The following is a 20,812-nucleotide window of genomic DNA, read 5'->3' on the forward strand; positions in this document are numbered from 1 at the left end:
ACGTGGTAGGCTCTCCATAGACACAATTGAATCAATGAATTGGGCATAAAATAGGCATAAGACTGGAAGCTCAAGTAGTGCTGACGGTATTCAGGCGCTACGATTACTCTTTATTCTTTTATTTTATGTCACCACAGTTGTCTACAATGGAGTCACAAAACTTGTATAATGAAAAATTGTTCCCCTAAATTGTTATCTCCGCTTTTCCTCCATGGCACTGCACTGGTGGCCACGAGAGGGCAGGGCTGCGCTACTGTCAATTTGTAACCACCTGACTAAGTTTGTTTTAAAGCTTTTAAGTAATGCAGAGGTTTAGTTCATGCCTGGGACCTTCCTGGTGACCGGGATCAATCCCATTCCCCCCTTACCTAGATGTCAGCTCTCTAGATAGGGCGCAAAAGCATCTCTGGTTTGCGCTTGCGTGAACAACAGCGTTTATTGAGTGTTGTGCCCCTTCTTCGTGCCTTCTCTGGGGCCAGCAGGAACAGGACTCTGTTCCTCCCCGCATGGAGCTTGTCCCGGGCTTGCTGACTTTCAGATTCACACAGGAAAACTTAGGCTTGGAGAGATGCCAAGCCTTGCAAAAAGCCAAGTGCTTAATTTAGGAACCTATCTTATTTATTTAGGTGTCCATTCAGAAAGCAGGTGGGACTGACTCATGTGACTGGGGCTTGTGGGAGAATTCACTGATTCTCCACAAATATACACCAAGTGCCTCTTCTGCACAGGCACTGCTCCAGGCAGGGGAGCAAGGGGAATCTCAGTTGACAGCTTGAAGCAATAGCATTGAGATGATCAATGTCCTGAGACATATCTTCTTCCAGGAAGGAGGCTTGGGGGGTGGGGGGGAGGGAGGTGAAGGGAGGGAAAGGCTCCCATTCTGAACTCTGCTCCAGGACCAGCTCCATCCATCCCAAGGAAGATAATGCAGGACTTTGACCTGGTTCCCACCCCCACCTCCGGCTTCAATTGCTGAGATCTTTGCATGTGATGTGTGCATGCCCCCCTCCCCCGATTTATACATCCTGGATCCTTGCTCCCCTTCCTCTGTTTCTATTTGACAAATGCAGAAACTGAGGCTCAGGGAAGATAAGCAACTTCCTGGCTGCAGAGCTACATTTTAGAACTGGATGTCTCGGCATCCCCTGTGTGATGACGGGTGCCCATGACCTCCTGGCATCTCTTCTATCCCCCAGCTGAGCCTGATCCCTAGAGAGAGCAGGGCTGGGAACTCTGCCAGGGTGTTTTGGGCGCTTTAATGGAATAGGAGTGCATCTGATAATAGGTCAGTGTGTCTTACTTTGGTGGCAAGAGGTTGCAGTTAAATAAGTTCTTCGTGGGTGAAGTGTGCGATGGACCTGGATGGGGTGGATACAAGGGCAGGGGTGCTGAGAAACTGTGGGGAGGGCTGCCTGAGAGACCCCCTCTGACTCCAATGCCACTGAAGGGTGAAGTCATCATCAGTCCTTTGCAGCCCCACCGAGCATCCTCTCCCAGCCTTTCCTCACCAGAGGAAGGACTCTAGTCCCACAGTTTGCTGGAGTTTGGGCTGGTTTTTGAGAGAAAGTTGAAGCCGGATGGAAACTCTTGACCATAAGGATTTCATTGCCTGGTGAGTTCAGTCTTTGGGTTTGGAGTCTCTCAGAGTCCGAGCAACAAAGCATTGGGCCTGGAGGGAGACTCCATAGAATTTGGCTTTAAATATTAGCATGTATGAAAAAAAAGATTTAAGAGGCATAACAACTAAATACAATGTGTGATCAAGAATCAATATATTTTGGAAACAATTTTGCATTAAAGGAGACAAAAATGTATGACAATAGGAGAATAGTTAAATAAATTCGAGTATGAAAGACTATGAAATAATTAAAAAGAGGGATATAGACATAAAAAGATCTCTGAGATGTACTGTTAAGTGAAGAAAACAAATTGTAGAATACATTTAAAAATACAATGAAAAGCCACGTTCTTCCAAATGCACATGCATGAAACGACACCAAAAAAGTGTTTTAGGATTCCAGCAAACCAGTAACTGCTCTGAGCCTCACAGGGTTGGTATGAGCATTAATGAGAAAATATATACAGGTGCTTTGCAAAAGTTAAAGTGGGAGACAAGTGTGAGATAGAGGGTGTGAAACTATACTGGACCCCCCTCCCCTCCCCGCTCCCCTCCCCTCCCATCTCCCCTCCCATCTCCCCTCCCATCTCCCCTCCCATCTCCCCTCCCCTCCCATCTCCCCTCCCCTCCCATCTCCCCTCCCCTCCCATCTCCCCTCCCATCTCCCCTCCCCTCTCCCCTCCCATCTCCCCTCCCCTCCCATCTCCCCTCCCATCTCCCCTCCCATCTCCCCTCCCCTCTCCCCTCCCATCTCCCCTCCCCTCCCATCTCCCCTCCCCTCCCCTCCCATCTCCCCTCCCATCTCCCCTCCCCATCTCCCCTCCCATCTCCCCTCCCCTCTCCCCTCCCATCTCCCCTCCCATCTCCCCTCCCCCCTCCCATCTCCCCTCCCCTCCCCTCCCATCTCCCCTCCCCTCCCATCTCCCCTCCCCTCCCCTCCCATCTCCCCTCCCCTCCCATCTCCCCTCCCCTCCCATCTCCCCTCCCATCTCCCCTCCCCTCCCCTCCCATCTCCCCTCCCATCTCCCCTCCCATCTCCCCTCCCCTCCCATCTCCCCTCCCCTCTCCCCTCCCATCTCCCCTCCCATCTCCCCTCCCCTCCCATCTCCCCTCCCCTCCCCTCCCCTCCCATCTCCCCTCCCCTCCCATCTCCCCTCCCCTCCCCTCCCCTCCCCTCCCCTCCCCTCCCCTCCCCTCCCCTCCCCTCCCCTCCCCTCCCCTCCCCTCCCCTCCCCTCCCCTTGTTACAGATCCTGCCTCAGGTTTATTTGTACAAATAGCACAGGGTAGCAGCTCCATGCAGACAGCAGCCCAGGGTTCACACCGGTCCTTCCATCCTCACATCGGCAGACAGAGTCCGCTACTGTGGAGCCTTCATGGGGGCCTGGGCACCTTTGGGAGTGGGAGCTCGAGCCTGATTCCTGAGCCTGAGCTGGAGCTGCAGCCGCACCTGCAGCCTGAGGCTTGGTTTCACCCGTGGCCTTGGCCCTTGGCTGGCACAGCCTGAGACTCTTGGCGATGCGGGCATGAGCACGTTTCCCAAGCTTTGGGTCAGCGATGTAGGCAAGTAGACTGAGCTTGCGGCTGCCGCCCTTTGGGGTGTTGGGCTTGATGAGGGCCTTGATAGCCTCAGCGCATGCGCCCAAGGCCTTGGCGTTGCTGGCCTGCATCTTCATCTTCCTCAGGCCCTTCTTGTTGCGCTTCTTGGCAAAGGGCATGTTCCTTAGGAGATTTGTATCTTTATGGTCGGGGTTTTTTTGATGCCATGTTTGTGTCATTTTCGGCATTGGTTGTAGGTGGTGTGGTTCTTGGTCTTGGCCATATCTGCTGGGACCGGAAGAGAAAGAGCACATTCCAAAGAGAAGTTGGGATAAGAAAGGAAGAGAAAATTGGGAGCTTATTGCAGGGCAGACACTGTTGTAAGCACCTCTTGTGCATCACTTGCATGTACTACAACCCTGTGAAGCAGGCATCATCATCATCATCATCATCATCATCATCCGCCCTTTACAGCCCAGGAAGTATAAAGAATTTTTAAGTTAATTTCCATGGTCATTCAGCTAGCAAACTGCAGTCAGGACTTGAACTCCTGAGTGCTGTTCCCAGTTGCGATAACCCTGGACGCGTTCATAGTCAAGTATATATATGGCTTTTTCCATCCCCTTGCAGCAGTTCTGAGGAAGCTGAGATTTAAACCTCCAAGAATGAGTCTGTGAAACTGATTCTAAACACTACTGAGCACTTACTGTGCTTGTGCCAGGCACAGGGAAAACAGTGGTAACATTTTCTGAGCACCTGGTGTGTGCAAGATGCCCTCCTAAGTGCCTTACGTAATGCACGCACTTCATGCAGAAGGTAATCTTCTCTTCCTTTTCCAGAGAGTTTCAATAACTCGCCCAATGCAAAGATACTTAAGATACGGTCTTACTCTCGGTCCAGTGTGCGAGTATGAACGAAGAGAATGCAGTGAACGCTGCAAGGTGATATTCACAAAGCCCCAGAGGTGCGCAGAGTTGAGCAATCCCTGCAAGGGGTACGCGGGCCATTCTGTGTGGGATCCCGAAAGTGGAGGGAGGCACAATTGCAGCAGAGGGGCCTGCACCCGCAAGGCCCTGGGGTAAATGAGTGCGGCCCCACTGTACACCCCTAGGTCAGAACCCAGCCCCATGCCCAGGGCCGCGCCTGCCGAAGAAACGCGGCGGTGAGAACTGTGGGAGGCCCGCAGGGTACCCAACCTGCAGAAGAACCCCCACACCCCCGAGGGGGCGGGGTCCTGCCTCTCAGCTCAGGCCGTAGGGAACCCCCTTCGCCTGGATCCACGTGACCGGCAAGCAGAAAACCTGAGCTCCTGATAGGCTCGGGAGGTTGAGCGATGATTGGTGGAAGCGACAAATGCGAAAGGGGCCTCTCAGGATTGGTTGCCGCCTTCTCCGCCTTCGGAGGCGGGTCAGAGCACCTCCCACCTGGGGACTTTTTCAGGTAAAATGCCTGGAGCCCTCTCTTGCGAGCTACAGCCTCGTGTGTAGCTTTCCTGTCCTGTGCGTATCGCTTTCCGTAGTTGGAAACCAGACGCCCCTTAGAATTACCCCGCCTTCCTCACAGCGGTCGGTCCCACGGTGAGCGCTGCGCCGTCACCAACGTTTCGGATTGGCTGCTGGGCGAGCAGAGAGTGCAGTGAGGGGAGGGGCCTGGCTTCCAGCCGACCCCCACCCCCCAGGTCTGAGGCGCCCCCTCGTGGTGTGCAGGGGCAATGCCGGGTCGCTGGGCAATGGCTTTTTGGCATCTGAACTGCAAAGCCTTTTAAGCTAGAAAGACTCGAATAGGAACGAGCCATGCTGGATGAGAGCGCAGGCTCTCGGGGCAGACTGCCTGTGGTAGGTTCCAGCTTTACACTTCCTCAGTTTTTTGTGTTTTTTTTTTTTTTTCTCTCGACTGCGTCTCATCTGTAAAATGGGGATAATGCTACCTCCCGCAGGGTGGTTGTGAAGTTTCAATAAATTGATATGCCTGAAGTTCGTGCAGTGCCAGGCACATAATGGGTGCGTAATATAAGCTAACTGGTGGGGATCTATGGACGGGTTAAGAGTGAGTGTTCTGGAGTTTGCAAGAGCAGCTGTTGATTCTCAGATTCCTTAGCCCCTGTCTCTTAGTTTCCTCATCTGTAAATGAGACCTGCACTGGCACTCAGTTCATGGAAATGTGGGTTGAGACAATTCTAGTAAAAACACTCAATATATAGCAATTGGTCAATGTTGGCTCCTATGATCACTCTCATTATTTAACTATAATAATTAGTACGTCCCTCCTTTCTCTTCTAGGCAAAAGGCCACCTCAGCCCAAGCTGGTCCCTCTGAAAGAGGAATAGAGTTTTCTGTGCTTAGAATTAGTGTCTATAAATCTGTGACGTTCTCATGTGTGAAGGCCAGGCTTGGAAAATCCAGTCCTGCCCACCATTTTCACCAGTCTTTTCTTAAGCCCCGTTGGCAGCCCAGAAAAGCATAGCATTGTAATCATTAGCTCTTTGGTGCAGAAGATATTGGAATATCTTTTAAGTTGACTCTAGTGTTGAACAGTATTCTGAGGGCAGGACACACAGAATGATATGTTCTGATGGGGTGAGATGAGGTGACAGTGGGTGTGAAACTGAATGTCCTAAGTCAACATATACTCTAGGGCAGTGGTTGGCAAACTCATGAGTCAATAAAACCAAATATCAACAGTACAACGATTGAAATTTCTTTTGAGAGCCACATTTTTTAAACGTAAACTATGTAGGTAGGTACATTGTTTTAACTTAATTAGCCTTACTCCTAAGGCTTAGGAAGAGCCACACTCAAGGGGCCAAAAAGCTGCATGTGGCTTGCGAGCCACAGTTTGCCGACCACGGCTCTAGGGTAAGCCTGTGATGGGACCAATGATGGTAAAAGTGTGTGGAGGTGGCTGGGTGAAGAGCAGTTTGGAGTCCTTGTGAGTCATGGGTAGACCACTGGACTAAGACTCAGAGATCTGAATTTTGTCTATGAGTTAGTCTCTGGTTGTGTCACCTTGAACAAGTCACTTATATTTTCTGAGAATTAGTTTCCTTGTTAGTGAAATGGACATGGAATAAGATTCTCTTGTATGGTGTCTAGCACACAATAAACATTGTATAAATACTAGTGACTAATATTATTAATTGCTCCTCAAAAATATGTTGAGGGTCATGGAAAAATGTAATCTGTTAAGTTTTTATATTCCATGAGTTATGGGTGCCTGAGATCACCAATGAGTAATTGGGAGTTTGGCAAGGGTGGTTCACCATTCTCTTCTTTTCCATTTTCTCATTGTCATCTCTTCTTCTGTTTCTAATTACTTAGCAGAGGCAGCCGTACAAGTGACTCAGTTTAATGAGGTCTTCAGAATTGCTTGGATGCTTCCCAGAACTACTGTAAATCTGACTGCTCCATATACTGCCTTCCCTTTTGGCCTATATGTCAGGATTTTAGCTACAGCCCTGTATATGGTGATCTTCATGTACTTTGGCAGCACCAGGACCCTGGGTTCTTTTGGGATGAATGACTTAATAATGGTCATTTATTAATAATGGGAAACCCAAGGGTTGAGGTTTTGAAAGTTAGCATGGTGGGTAGAACAGTTGACATCCTCTCTAATCATCCAACAACCTATTTTTGTGTGTGATCAGTATGTTCTACTCATTCTGGAGGTTATATCTTTCCCATGCTGAAGATGTATATAAAATTATTTCTCAGTTAAAAATGAAAAGTATAATTTTAGTGGGGAAATCTGGGGCTTTTGTGTTGGGCAGATTTACATTTGAATCTAGTCCTTTACTGTGTGATCTTAGATGAGTTGCTTATTTTCACATTTTCCTTATCTATAAAATGGAGATAATTGAAATACTACTCAGCAGTAAAAAGGAATGAACTACTGATAAGTGCAATAACATGGTTCAAAATAATCATGCTGAGTTTAAGATGGCAGACAAAAAGAGTATACATTATATGATTCCATTTAGATAAAATTCTAGAAAATGCACACTGATCCATAGCATCAGAAGTGGACTAGTAGTTGTCAGAGACAGGCAACTAAAGAGGGGTAGGAGGGAGGATTACAGAGGACACAAGGAAACTATTGGAGGTGATGATTTCATGGGTGTAAATACCTATAAAAAACCCTATTGCACACTTTAAATATGTGCAGTTTATTGTATATCAGTATCTCAATAAAGCTGTTAAAATAGGGATAGCACATTCATAAACAGTTGTGATGTTTTAATGAAGAAAACATACTGAAGTGCCAGGAACACAACAAGGAATCAATAAGGACATTTATATTCCCCCCATTTCCAAACATCTAAAAAGTATCTCAAAGTATTGGCTTTAGTATCATATATTTATATGACAACACCTATAAATGGCTACCAACCAGGTGCAATTTTCCCTGCCCTTTTGGTATCATGGGTATATTATATTATAAGGATTAAATGAGACAATTGTGTGATGAACTTTGAACAGTACTTGGTATGTAGTAAATAATGAGTATACTTTTGTTGTGTTTACTACTATTATCACTGTCATGGATTTGATAGATGGCACAGAGTGAGTGATCATTACATATTGGTTGTGATTATAGTGATTTTCATTACTAGTTTGGATGAATAGGAAAGACCTCCTAAAAGATCAAGGAAGTTGATTTAAAAAGTGGTTTGCCTTTCCTGACATTCCTTGCTGGGGGTTTTGTATTTGTTTGGTGCCAAATTGTGACAGAAACCATTTGGAAGAAATTTGGTTAATGTCTTTTTTCAGGACTAGTCACTCATCATGAGTGTTAATACAGATAATATTAAAGGCATCAGATACATTTACAGTGATTAGTGAGTTCAATGCGAATAAGTGGTTCTCAGTCCTAAAAAAGTGGTACTGACATTTGTGAGACATCATATTCGCTGGTGACATAAGAATCTCAAAATTCAGATTCATGAGTCTTACCTATAAATACTCTGACTCAGTAGTTCTGGGATTGACTAAGAATTTATTTGTATTTTAACATGCATAACCAGTTAATTTTGATACAGATAATAGACCATACTTTGAGAAACACTCTTCTAAGACATTTGGAACCTCGGACAGCTCCTGGTGGTGCTGGTTCAGGATTTTCAGGACGCAGGACAGCTCCCAGCATCTCCAGCCCCAAGTACTGTGGGATGTGAACTCTAGTCCTCAATGGGGCTTGCCCATTTTTCTAGAGAACAACAACAAAAACAACATAAGCAGCGTCTCTTAAGACTACACTCTGGGAAACTGAAAGTTCTAGTTCCGCATGGCAAATAAGGAGAAGGGGTATACCCTGTAGGAGAAAATATTCTAAGTCCAGAGTGCTTAACTTGGAAACTCTGGGATAGTGGGGGTACAGGTAGTCTTCAGAGGATTTGAGACCCTCCTGTGTGCAAAGCTTGTGAGGAATATTATGTACATACCAGTATATTTTAATGAATGGGGAAATTAAATTTTTCTCCATTTGAGGATGGAAATATACTGAATCAACTAATTTGTATACTTTTATGTACAATTTATGTACTTTGATGGACTTATTAAGGTTTGTATGGGTGACTTGAGAATTTTATTTAATTTCCTCCCTGTTATTCAAGTACCTAATAACTATCTGCATCACTTCAACTATAACAATATCAATTAAAATAAGCAAGCAAACAATCCCTAACTGTGACATCTCAAGACATAACTTGAAGTGTTGCGATAGAGGTCTGTTAAAGTTGGTGCAGAATTGCAAATGGCTCTTCTTGGAAACTTTATATTACTAAAATACTGTCTTATTATAGGACACAGTTAATGTGGGAAATGAGCTGATTTATGTGATCAATGAGGTTTTTTATATGTTATTTGATTTTTTACATGTTCTTACCCATGATGGCTTTCTAAGTAGGCAAGTGGCTAGTCATGTAGAGCTGAGTTAGCTAGTAGTTTTAGCTGGTCAAACTATTTTCATTGAAGGTAATGGTCATAACAATATTTCATTTAAAATACATCCCCAAGGACAACCCAGTTAATAGTAAACAGGCCATCCACATTCATCATCTGTGGCCTGTCTGATAGTAGTTTGAAGCTTGATCTTCATATATATGATGAGAGAGAGAGAGAGAGAGAGAGAGAGAGAGAGAGAGAGAGAGAGATTGAGAGAAAGAGAGAGGATGTTTGTTGTTTCACTTATTTATGCATTCATTGGTTGCTTCTTGTATGTGCTCTGACTGGGGATTGAACCTGCAACCTTGGCGTATCAGGACACGCTCTAACCAACTGTGAGTTCATGCAAATGAGACATGATTTACCCCAGTGGTTGAGAGGAGGAAGCTAAGCTATTATTATACTCATCATCTTCCTAGGAGACTAAGGGCATGCATTTGGGAGGCAGTTTGTGTCCATGACCTTGCCGTTTTTCTTTCTATGGGGAATAGTGAGATAGAAATCACTGACTTAAGGGACTAAGCAACTCAGCAAACCTTCTGAACTATCTGTACTAATTTCACAGTAAAGTTAACCCAGGTAGTTATTATTATTATTTTTTTTGCTTGGCTTCTATAACAGCAGTTTTCTTTTTTATGTTTGATTCTCCCGCTCATCTCATTGGATGCTCTTTTAATGTCTTAACTGGCTCCATCTTCTTTGCTTGACTTTCTGACATCCTTTGTCCTGGGTCCTCTTCTGTAGCTACACTATTTCCCTAGTGTAGGTGGATTTCATTTAGTCTCATGATGTTAAAACCATCTATATGCAGATGACTCCCATATGTAAATCTCCAGTCTTGACCTTTCCTTGGGCTGCAAGCTCATAAATCAAACTGCCTATTTGATGTCAAGCTGCTCCCTGACTTGGTTGTCTAATAGGCATCTTAAATGTAATGGGCCCCAAAGAGAACTCTTTATTCTCTTCATTTTCTTCTCCCTAAACTGTTCTTCTCTCAGTCTCTTTCTCAGGAAACAGTGTTACCCCTTCCCAGTTTCTTAAGAGAAAAACCTGAGAATCATTCCATTCTTTTTCTCATATTATTAGGGGCAGAAATAGAATATTGGGGACCAGCTACAATTATAGGAAATATGAATCATTCTCTGTTAACCATGATGGTTCTGTTCTGATTAGAAAAAGCATATTTTCACCTGGCTTGGAGTTGTATACCCTGGGACATGGGAACTAACATCGGAATGCAGTCCATCCTCCTGTCCCAAGAACCTCCTATCATGATGGAAAGATTTACAACCTCGTGGCTGAAACAATCTAGTCCAGAAGGCACCTGATCTTTGCAACTCCCTATTACTTATAATCAGGTCCTGGGGTGCCTGGAGGTGCCCACTCTCTTGCAACCCCCTCCTTTAACCCCCCCCACCTCTCCGCCACCCTGCATAACTTGTAACCTGTAATGATTATCCCGTGCCTACTTTTCCATGCCTGTAATTCCTACTTCCCCACATAATCTTTGTCCTTCTACCCAATATAAACAGCTGGCTTATGGTGGGGTGCAGAGCAGATTTTTGTGGATGACCTGCTGCTCTCCCATACTGCCAGCATGATTGGAATAAATGCTCGTATATGATTCATCCCTGTCTCTGCTGAATTGGCTGAAGTAGTGACAGGCAGCCCGGACCCCTTGGTTGTCTGGTTACAATTTGTCACATCTAGTTAATCAGTTCCATCTCTAAAATACATCTAAAAACATATTAACTCTCTATTTCTACAGCTTTCACCTCTAGGTTAAACAATCAATATCCCTTATCTGGACTATTTTAATGGTCTCATAACTGTCCCGTCAGCTTCCATTTTTGTCCCACTCTAATCCCTTTTCCAAACAGCCGCCAAAATAAATCATAGATCTGATCATATCGCCTCCCATCTTAACACCCACCAAGGGCTTCTCATTGAATTTAGTATAAAATTCAGGCTTCTTTATTTCCAGGGCCTTGAAGACCCTATGTGACATGGTTATGTCTGTCTCTCTGACTCACCTCCTCCTGCTCTCTCTGCTCCAGCCACAACAGCCTTCTTTCAGTTTCTTAAACACACCAAGTTCATCCCCACCTCAGAGCTTTTGCATTTGCAGTTTTTTTTTCCTACCTGGAGCTTTCATATTCAGAAACTTTACATGGCTGGCTACTTCCCAATATTCAAGTTTCAGCTCAGGTATTATTTTCACACAGAGATCATTTATCCATGACAGAGAAGCATGAGTCTCTAAAATTAAACCACACATTAGATCTGGCTGTATGTTTCTGCACAGCCCCCCAAAACCACAGGACTTTTGTTAAATTAGGAATGGATTACTTTATTGTTTCATGTAATTTGGAAACTTATCATAAAGACAAGCTGTGAAGGGCTGAATTGTGTCCTCCTGCCCCCACTCCCAGTTCATATGCTGTAACTCTAACCCCCAATGCCTCATAATGGGATTGTATGTGGAGATAGGGCCTTTAAAGAGGCGATTAAGTTAAAATGAGGCCAATAGAGTGGGCCCCTAATTCAGTCTAACTGGTGTCCTTATAAAAAGAGGAGATTAGGACACACAGAGAGATCCACAACAGGGCACGTGCAGAGAGGGAATGCCATGTGAGGACACACAGCAAGATGACAGCCACCTGCGAGCCAAGAAGAGAGTCCCTAGAAGAAACCAAACCTGCCAATATCTTGATCTTGGACTTCTGGACTTCAGACCATGCGAAATTTCTGTTGCTTTAAGCCACCCAATAGGTAGTGTTCTGTTATGGCAGCCTGAGCAAGCTAATACAGAGATTCTCCCATTTTGCATATGCATCCATATTTTTATGTATGAAAGGGGGTTCTGAGAAGGGTTGGAAACAGGAATTGACTGTAAAATAATCACAGGTTAGTGAAAGAGCTTAACAACTGGAGATGCTATGTTTCCTTGAGAAGCCAAGGGTATAATGTTAGCTATTCTCCAGAATAGTGAATTTGCATAGTCAGCTCTGAGTTAACTCTTCTAACAGGTGGTCACATAAATGTGTACTTATCTCCATTGTGTTTTTTTGGACTGGTTTATCTTAAGTTCCTTGGGGAAATGGAAGATTCCTGCAAAATGCTTTACCACATGGAAAATAAAAATTCTGGTAAAATATTAGTAAAAAACATTTTGCCCTAAACTATATCAAATACTCTGCTACCAATATGTAACTGGATGATTCAAATTTAAGTTTTGATTTGAAAGGTGACACTGGTTAACACAGTTGGTTTGGAGCTCTGGACTGCTTTTTTCCCCCCTAAGTAGGCAGAGCCCCAAGTCTTAGTTCCCCTTTGCTTCTGAAACTCAGCAATTGCCAAAATACTTTTAGCACTCAAGGTTGAGTTCAGGACTCTAAAGTGCCTCGGAGCATGCCAATGCTGGGTTGGCAAAGTGTTTTCCCTTTTTTTCCAGACCCACCAGTGGCTCTAAGGTCTTTTCCAGGAAACAGTGTTTGAGAATTCAGACCCAATCACAAACCTCTCTTGGTTAGACAGGAGAAAGCAGGCATCTGGCATCCAGAGATAGGAAACAGAAACACCACAGTCCTGTCAAGTTGCTTTCTACAATGTCTTGTAAGAATCCAATTCTCTTTATCTTAAGAAACAGTTACCAACTGTTTAATTTGAGACTTTTGGAAAGCAAATCATCTTTTTGGCAAAAAACAACACACAAAAAATGTGCCAACCATCTGACTAAGTCAAAGGCATCAGCACAGAGGAGGGAGCTTGTGTAATGAAAGGGGGCCGTGTGGTGTGGAGAGTGAGCCCTGGACTAGAGTTCTTGTCCCCCCCCTCCCCCCGCCCCCAGCAGATTGTGTGTCCTGGCTCAATCACTTACCCTTCAGTTTTCCTCACCTATTATAATAGGGTGGGTCTTGGCATGGCTAAGCTGGGACTCATGGTGAATAGCAGGAGACATTGCTAACCCCATGGAACTATTAGCAACAACTTATTTTCAAATTGCCTAGGAAAAAAGGACGTCATTGCTGTCCACAGTGGGCGTTGAAACATTTATAGATATGTCTGATGGGTTGATGCATGTGCATGTGTGTCTGACTGAAGTCCTATTCTAGGGAGGGATGGAAGCCACTGAGAGAGAACTCAACAAAAGGAAGAAGGAATTGGGCAAGGGAAATATGGTTTTAAAACGAGGATTCAGTGTCCTGGCCGGTTTCTCAATGATTGGAGTGTTGGCCCACAGACCAAAGGTTCAAAGGAACATACCTCGGTTGCATGTTCAATTACTGGTCCTGGTCAGGACACGAGTGGGAGGCAACCAATCGATGTCTCAAACACATTGATTTTTTTCTCTCTCTCTCAAAATTAATGGGAAAAACATCCTCATTTCTTGTGTGAGGATTAAAAAAAGAAAACAAATGAGGGTTAAGTGCCTGGGTACAATGTGGCAGCAGAATCTTGGACTCATTTAGACCCAGCCATCCTAGACAAAGTGGTTTTGTTTGTGAATTTGAAGTGCTGTATCACTAAGCACCTGCTGAGGACCCTTCCTCCCATAACCAGATGTAGCACAGAGGACCAGTTCCCTTCTCACTTTGAAAGAAGGGCTTGGTCTTATGGTGCAGGGCCAACTTTCCCCTTCATGGGAGGGAAACCACAGCAGGGGCCACAACCACATATCTAAGTCATAAACACATGCATCCTGAAACAGGGAAAACTCGGAAAAGGGTAACACGTAAAAGATAAAGGCTTGGAGCCTTTGCGAGTTAGGTGGGTTGAAATAGTCTGCTTCTGTGTAAGTGGATGTGGTGGGAGACACGATCTTTGAACTTGATTCCGGTTCTCCAATGATTGATATTTCTTGAAACCCGAGGGAGAATTCAACAGAAGCTCTCACAAATGTAACAGTAGTGATAGGTATCATTTGTTTTGTCACCTACATTGGGAAGAGTACTTTACATTCACGATGAATCTTAAAGGTGGGTGGTAGTAAACCCAGTTTAAGTTGACGACTCTAGAGAGGAGCTAATTGGCCAAGTGTAGACAGTGAGCAAATGGTATTCAGATGTCTGACTCCAGATCTTGTGCTCTCTCCTCGGTACCACAACATGATGGCAGGGGATGTTTTAGTCTGGCCTTTGACCATGCTTGACAGGATGCCCAGATGATATGTCTGTCATGTCAGAGCCCTGGGTGGAGAATTCCAGTGAGAAAGATGAGCCAGGACAAGCCACTGCAGACCCTCTACATCAGTGAGGCCACTCTGGAAACTCTGTGGCTACCCCAGGGCGGAGGGCAGGTAGAGAGTGCCCCCATCGAGTCTCATTTTTTGTCACCAAGGCTGGATGTAAGTGAAATGGTGAAATGGGAAGATAAAAAAAAACACCGACAACAACAACAAAAATAGAAACTAGCAGTTATCCAACATTATTACATGCTAAGAACTGAGTGGAACACTTTATAGACCTCTCAAGTCTTCCGCCTCCATGAGTTGACCATTAAATATCATTACTTTATAGTTGGGAAAACTGAGGCTGAGGGAGATTAAGCACATTGCTTGATGATAAGTTATATGAGCAGAAGGCAGAGCCAGGACTTGAACCCAGGTCAATGGACCAGCAAAGGCTGGATGCAGTATCACTCTCCTATAGTGTCTCTCTACAGCAACACTCTTCTTCTTCTGAATCACCCCACATCTTCATCTTACTCTGCATGTGGGACCCTTTCCCTTGAGAGATCACTGGGCTCTATTGCCCTCTAGGTCTTCTCCCCAATTATAACCCAAAGGAAGGCACAGATTTCAGCCACTTATACTTTAGGGCTGCAGAGGAGAAAGTTGGGGTTATTTTGCGTTGTCTTAAAATGTCTCTGTCAGGGGAGTTTTACCAAACATTCAAGGAGGACCTAAAACCTATCCTCCTCAGACTATGCCAAAAAATTCAAGAGGAAGGAACACTTCCCAGCTCATTCTATGAAGCCAGCATCACCCTAATACCAAAACCAGATAAAGACAACACAATGAAAGAGAATTACAGGCCAATATTCCTCATGAACATAGATGCCAAAATCCTCAACAAAATCCTAGCAAATCGGATACAGCAGTACATCAGAAAGATCATACACCATGACCAAGTAGGATTTATCCCAGGGATGCAAGGATGGTACAATATCCACAAATCAATAAATGTAATACATCACATAAACAAATTGAGAGAAACAAACCACACAGTCATATCAATTGATGCAGAAAAAGCATTTGACAAAATCCAACACCCTTTCATGATAAAAACTCTCAGCAGGATAGGAATAGAGGGATCATACCTCAACATAATAAAAGCCATATATGACAAACCCACAGCCAACATCATAAGCAATGGGCAAAAACTAAAACCATTCCCCCTAAAAACAGGAACAAGACAGGGATGCCCCCTCTCACCACTCCTGTTCAACATAGTACTGGAAGTACTAACCGTTGCGATCAGAGAAGAAGAAGAAATAAAAGGCATCCAAATTGGAAAAGAAGAAGTAAAACTGTCCTTACTTGCAGATGACATGATACTGTACATAGAGAACCCTAAAGACTCCATCAAAAAATTATTAGACTTAATAAATGAATTCGGCAATGTAGCAGGATACAAAATTAATGCCAAGAAATCCATGGCATTTTTTTACACCAATAGTGAACTTACAGAAAGTGAGACTAAAAAAGCAATCCCATTTACCATTGCACCAAAAAAATTAAGATACCTAGGAATAAACTTAACTAAGGAGGTAAAAGACTTATATGCGAAAAACTACAGGACACTGAAAAAAGAGATAGAGGAAGATATAAACAGATGGAAGAACATACCGTGTTCATGGATTGGTAGAATCAACATCATCAAAATGTCCATACTACCCAAAGCAATCTATAGATTCACTGCAATCCCCATTAAATTACCAATGGCATATTTCACAGAAGTAGAACGAACATTCCAAAAATTCATCTGGAATAAAAAAAGACCTCGAATAGCTGCAGCAATCCTGAGAAAGAAGAACCAAGTAGGTGGGATCTCAATACCAGATATCAAAATGTATTACAAAGCCACTGTTCTTAAAACAGCTTGGTCCTGGCACAAGAACAGACATATAGATCAATGGAATAGAATAGAGACCCCCAGAAATCGACCCAAACCACTATGCCCAATTAATATTCGACAAAGGAGGCAAGAGCATACAATGGAGTCAAGACAGTCTCTTCAGTAAATGGTGTTGGGAAAATTGGACAGATACATGCAAAAAGATGAAACTAGACCACCAACTCACACCATACGCAAAAATACACTCAAAATGGATAAAAGACTTAAACGTAAGACGGGAAACCATAAAAATAATAGAGGAATCCACAGGCAGCGAAATTGCAAACATATGCCGAAGGAATTTCTACTCTGATAATAATGCTCCTAGGGCAATGGAAACTAAAGAGAAAATAAACAAACGGGACTACATCAAAATAAAAAGCTTTTGCACAGCAAAGGAAACCATCAACAAAACAACAAGAAGACCCACTACATGGGAGAACATATTTGCCAATGATATCACCGATAAGGGTTTAATCTCCAACATTTACAGGGAACTCATGAAACTTAACAATAGGAAGATAAACAATCCAATAAAAAAATGGGCAACGGACCTAGATAAACACTTTTCGAAAGAGGACATACAGAAGGCTGAAAGACATATGAAAACATGCTCAAAGTCACTTATTATTCGAGAAATACTAATCAAAACGACAATGCGGTATCATCTCACACCTGTCAGAATGGCTGTCATCAACAAACAACAAGTGTTGGAGAGGATGTGGAGAAAAAGGAACCCTTCTGCACTGCTGGTGGGAATGCAGACTGGTGCAACCACTGTGGAGAACAGTATGGAGCTTCCTCAAAAAACTAAAAATGGAACTCCCATTTGACCCAGTGATCCCACTTCTAGGAATATATCCCAAGAAAACAGAAACACCAATCAGAAAGGATATATGCACCCCTATGTTCATAGCAGCACAATTCACCATAGCTAAGATTTGGAAACAGCCTAAGTGCCCATCAGCAGATGAGTGGATTAGAAAACTGTGGTACATCTACACAATGGAATACTATGCTGCGGTAAAAAAGAAGGAACTCTTGCCTTTTGCAACAGCATGGATGGAACTGGAGAGCATTATGCTAAGTGAAATAAGCCAGTCAGAGAAAGATAAATACCACATGATCTCACTCATTTGTGGATTATAGAGAACAACATAGACTGATGAACAGGGACAGATCCAAAGACAGAGAAACAGTGATCAGACTATCAATCCCCAGAAGGAAAATAGGAGAGGGAGGGGGTAAGGGGAAGAGATCAACTGAAGGATTTATATGCACGCATATAAGCCAAATCAATGGACATGGACACCAGGGGGATGAGAGCATGAGTGGGGGGGGGGTTGGGGTTTAATGGGGGGGGGGTGAGGACATATTTGTAATACCTTAACTAATAAAGAATTAAAAAAATATTTAAAAAAGCCTCTGGTCCAGCAGACCACACGGATGTCAGACAAATATAGGACTGAGTGATATTGGGGGACAGGCTTACTGAAGTGGAGACTTTGGGGGCTGGTGGTCATAAGGGAGATGATTTTGGGTGTAGTGAAGTGAAGGGGTGCCATGAGGGCAGGAATGGGGCCATGGAGGGAAGGCACTTGCTGTCTGGGAAGGGTTCTCTGTGGAAGAATCCTGACTCTCAGATAAACGTTTTCTGGTGCCAGCTTCCATGATGTGACAGGGTTACTTGTGATTGGTCCATGTTTATTTCTCTCTCTGGCTTCAAGATCCCAAAGAGCCCATACATCTGCCTTCAGTGCCTTTCAGGATTGAAAATGTTTGACTCCCAGGCCGGGCCTTTTTCCCCTCTACTCACATTCTTAGATTTAATCTTCTCCACCCAGTTGCTGAGCTAATCCCATCTTTACCAGAGGAGACCCACCCTTTCCCCCTGGGAGGGATAGAAGATGGAATCTCTCCCTCTGCCCTCTAGGATGGCACTGTCTCTACTCCAGCTTTCCTTCTTTTTTCCTAAATTCACCCAGAGAAGAGTCTTTCCATCTCTCTTCTTTCCAAGAAAAAACACCCATCTTTTACTTGGCCCTGCGTCATTCATAGGGTTCCATTAGGAGGGCCCACCCCCCAACCCTGCCCAGCCCTGACCCTGCTTCTCATAGTGATTCTTACCTGACCTCCCTCACACAAGCCTTGGGGTATGAAGGGCCACTCACATGCTCAATTGCCCACCCCTTTATCCCTGTGGAGCTCATGATCTGCTATGTCATCTGACATAAAACCTCACTTGATGCATGGACACATTTCATTTGTTTTCTTTGGGGATGACACCAAAGGGTGTCAGCTGAGGGCGTTGGCTGTTTTAACTGTGGATACATTTGGGTTACTCTAATGTGGCCAAAGACCTGCAGCCACCACGCTCTCAGGTTGTGTTTTTTCCTATTTAACATCAGATAACCATTACAACTTCATTGTCCCACACTGAGGATGACAACTGGAGGCCATCAGTCAACCTCAGTCAGTGTCTGTGGAAGGAATCCATGAGCCAGGCCTCAACCCTGCCCCTCCCTAACTTTCTCTCAATCCTTTAATCTGGAGAGAGGAAGTAATCCCAATGAGATTAAGGGATGGAGACTGAGGGTTCTGATTGGATGTTAACATTTGAGGAGGTGAATAAAAACCTCAGGCACCAGAGGAGAGATTCAGAGTCCTCCAGCTGTGCAGTCAGTGCCGTGGTTCACCAGGTCTGAGATCTGAGCCCCAGCCAACCCAGTCACAGCAGAAGTTTCTGCAGGATTCCTTTCTGAGCACCTTGAAGATGAGTATCCGGACCCCACCCACACTCCTGAGGCTGGCAGGAAGGAGCCTGCTGAGGGACCAGGCCTCAGCCATCGCAGCTCTGGAGCACCTGCCTGCTGAGCTCTTCCCGCCGCTCTTCATTCAGGCCTGCCGGAGGAGAAAGCGGAAGCCCCTGAAGGCCATGGTACATGCCTGGCCCTTCGCCGTCCTCCCTCTGGGCTGCCTGTCACAGTTGTCCCCGGACAAGGTCTTAAAAGCCGTGTTGGATGGGCTTGACGTTCTGCTTGCCCAGGAGGTTCGGCCCAGGAGGTGGAAACTGCGGGTGCTGGATTTAAGGAACTCGGGTGCCAACTTCTGGAGAATGTGGTGTGGAGACAGCACCCAGAATTGCTCACCGACGGAACCAGTGGCCGTGCACAGCTCCAGCCCCCACATGCAGCACCCCTTGGCTCCCTTGGAGGTGTTCCTAGACCTTCACTTCAATGAAAGGGACGGGGATGAGTTTCTCATGTACATCATCCAATGGGCCCGGCAGAGGGAAGGGCTGCTACACCTGTGCTGCAAGGCGCTGAGGATTTCTGAGGTGCCCTTCCAGAGGGTCAGGAGGGTCCTGGATGGGGTGCAGCTGGACTGCATCCAGGAGGTGAAAGTGCACTGCACCTGGGACCTGCCCACCCTGGGGACGTTTGCTCTCTACCTGGGTCAGATGAGTAACCTGCAGAGACTCTCTCTCTCCCACATTCACATGTTGACAGAGGAGGAGGAGGAAGAGGAAGAGATAGGGGAGGAAGAAGAGGAGGAGCAGGAGTGGGAGGAGCAGGAGTGGGAGGAGCAGGAGTGGGAGGAGGAAGAGGATTGGGACAGGAAACAGCAGGAAGAGCAGGGATCCTTTTCCCAATTCCTCTCTCAGATGATCAGGCTGAGGCACCTCCGGGACCTCAACATGGATTCTCCCTCCTTCCTCCGAGGCCGCCTGGACCAGATGCTCAGGTGCCTGCAGACCCCCTTGGACAAACTCTCCGTAACAAATTGCCAGCGGCTGACGCATTCAGACCTGACACACCTGTTCCAGTGCCCGAACCTCAGGCAGCTGAAGTCCCTGCATCTATTTGGCCTCAGCCTCGCGGATTTTAGTCTTGAGCCCCTCCGAGCTCTGCTGGAGGCAGTGGCACCCACACTCGAGGACTTGGGTCTGGATAACTGTGGGATGGTGGACTCCCAAGTTGAGGCCATCCTGCTTGTCCTGAGCCGCTGTCACCAGCTCAGGGTCTTCACCATCTCTGAGAACAACTTTTCCGTGGCCACCGTGGAGAAGCTGCTGCGCCACACAGCCGGGCTGCGCAGTTTAGAGCTCGAGCTGTACCCCGTCCCCCTGGAGTGTTACAGGATCCAGGGGACTGTCAACAAGGAGAGACTTGCGCTGATCCGGGCTGAGCTCATGGGGGTATTGAGGGAGTTAGGATGTCCCAGGACCATCTGTCTTGGCAAATGTGGCAACAGTAAAGTTTACGACGTGGAGTTTTCATGACATGTAGCCGTGCTGTGCCCCTGTACTGACCCTGCTCAGTGGGAACACTCAGCAGAAGCTTTGTTCTGGTGCCTTGGAAGCTGTAATACAGAACCAGGTGCATTCTGCAGGGGGCGCCCCCGTTCCAGATTCATGCTCTTGGGAATGGGGAAAGGAAGGGACCAAGCCCAGGTCCACGATTACAGGGGCAAATGTTGGGGAGTTCATGGGACCTCAGGGGGCAAGTGTCCTAGAATCAGAAATATGAATCTGATGTGCTTGGAGGGGGGGCGGGTATTTGGGCTCGAGGTGCATGTGTGGGAGTTAATCCTTGGGTG

General features: G+C 45.6%; 1 protein-coding gene and 1 pseudogene across 1 annotated transcript; one reads left to right on the forward strand and one right to left on the reverse strand.

Annotated features, from left to right (window-relative positions):
• Positions 1-2,977: 2,977 nt before the first annotated feature.
• LOC132213832 (large ribosomal subunit protein eL29-like) lies at positions 2,978-3,439 on the reverse strand (annotated as a pseudogene).
• A 15,547-nt stretch (positions 3,440-18,986) lies between these two features.
• On the forward strand, positions 18,987-20,495 carry LOC132213701 (PRAME family member 20-like). Its single transcript, XM_059660662.1, has 2 exons — positions 18,987-19,610; positions 19,878-20,495. Exons 1-2 carry the CDS (start codon positions 18,987-18,989, stop codon positions 20,493-20,495), a joined length of 1,242 nt encoding a protein of 413 aa, XP_059516645.1.
• Positions 20,496-20,812: the final 317 nt, after the last annotated feature.

This window comes from Myotis daubentonii, chromosome 12, assembly GCF_963259705.1.
Source record: "Myotis daubentonii chromosome 12, mMyoDau2.1, whole genome shotgun sequence".
NCBI classification, from domain to species: domain Eukaryota; kingdom Metazoa; phylum Chordata; class Mammalia; order Chiroptera; family Vespertilionidae; genus Myotis; species Myotis daubentonii.

Bases quoted from the DNA above. Each gene is read 5' to 3' on its own strand.
- LOC132213701 (XM_059660662.1), top strand. From the start codon at position 18,987: ATGAGTATCCGGACCCCACCCACACTCCTGAGGCTGGCAGGAAGGAGC. The intron at 19,611-19,877 runs GTGAAAGTGCAC...TTCCTCTCTCAG, and splicing joins AGCTGGACTGCATCCAGGAG to ATGATCAGGCTGAGGCACCT.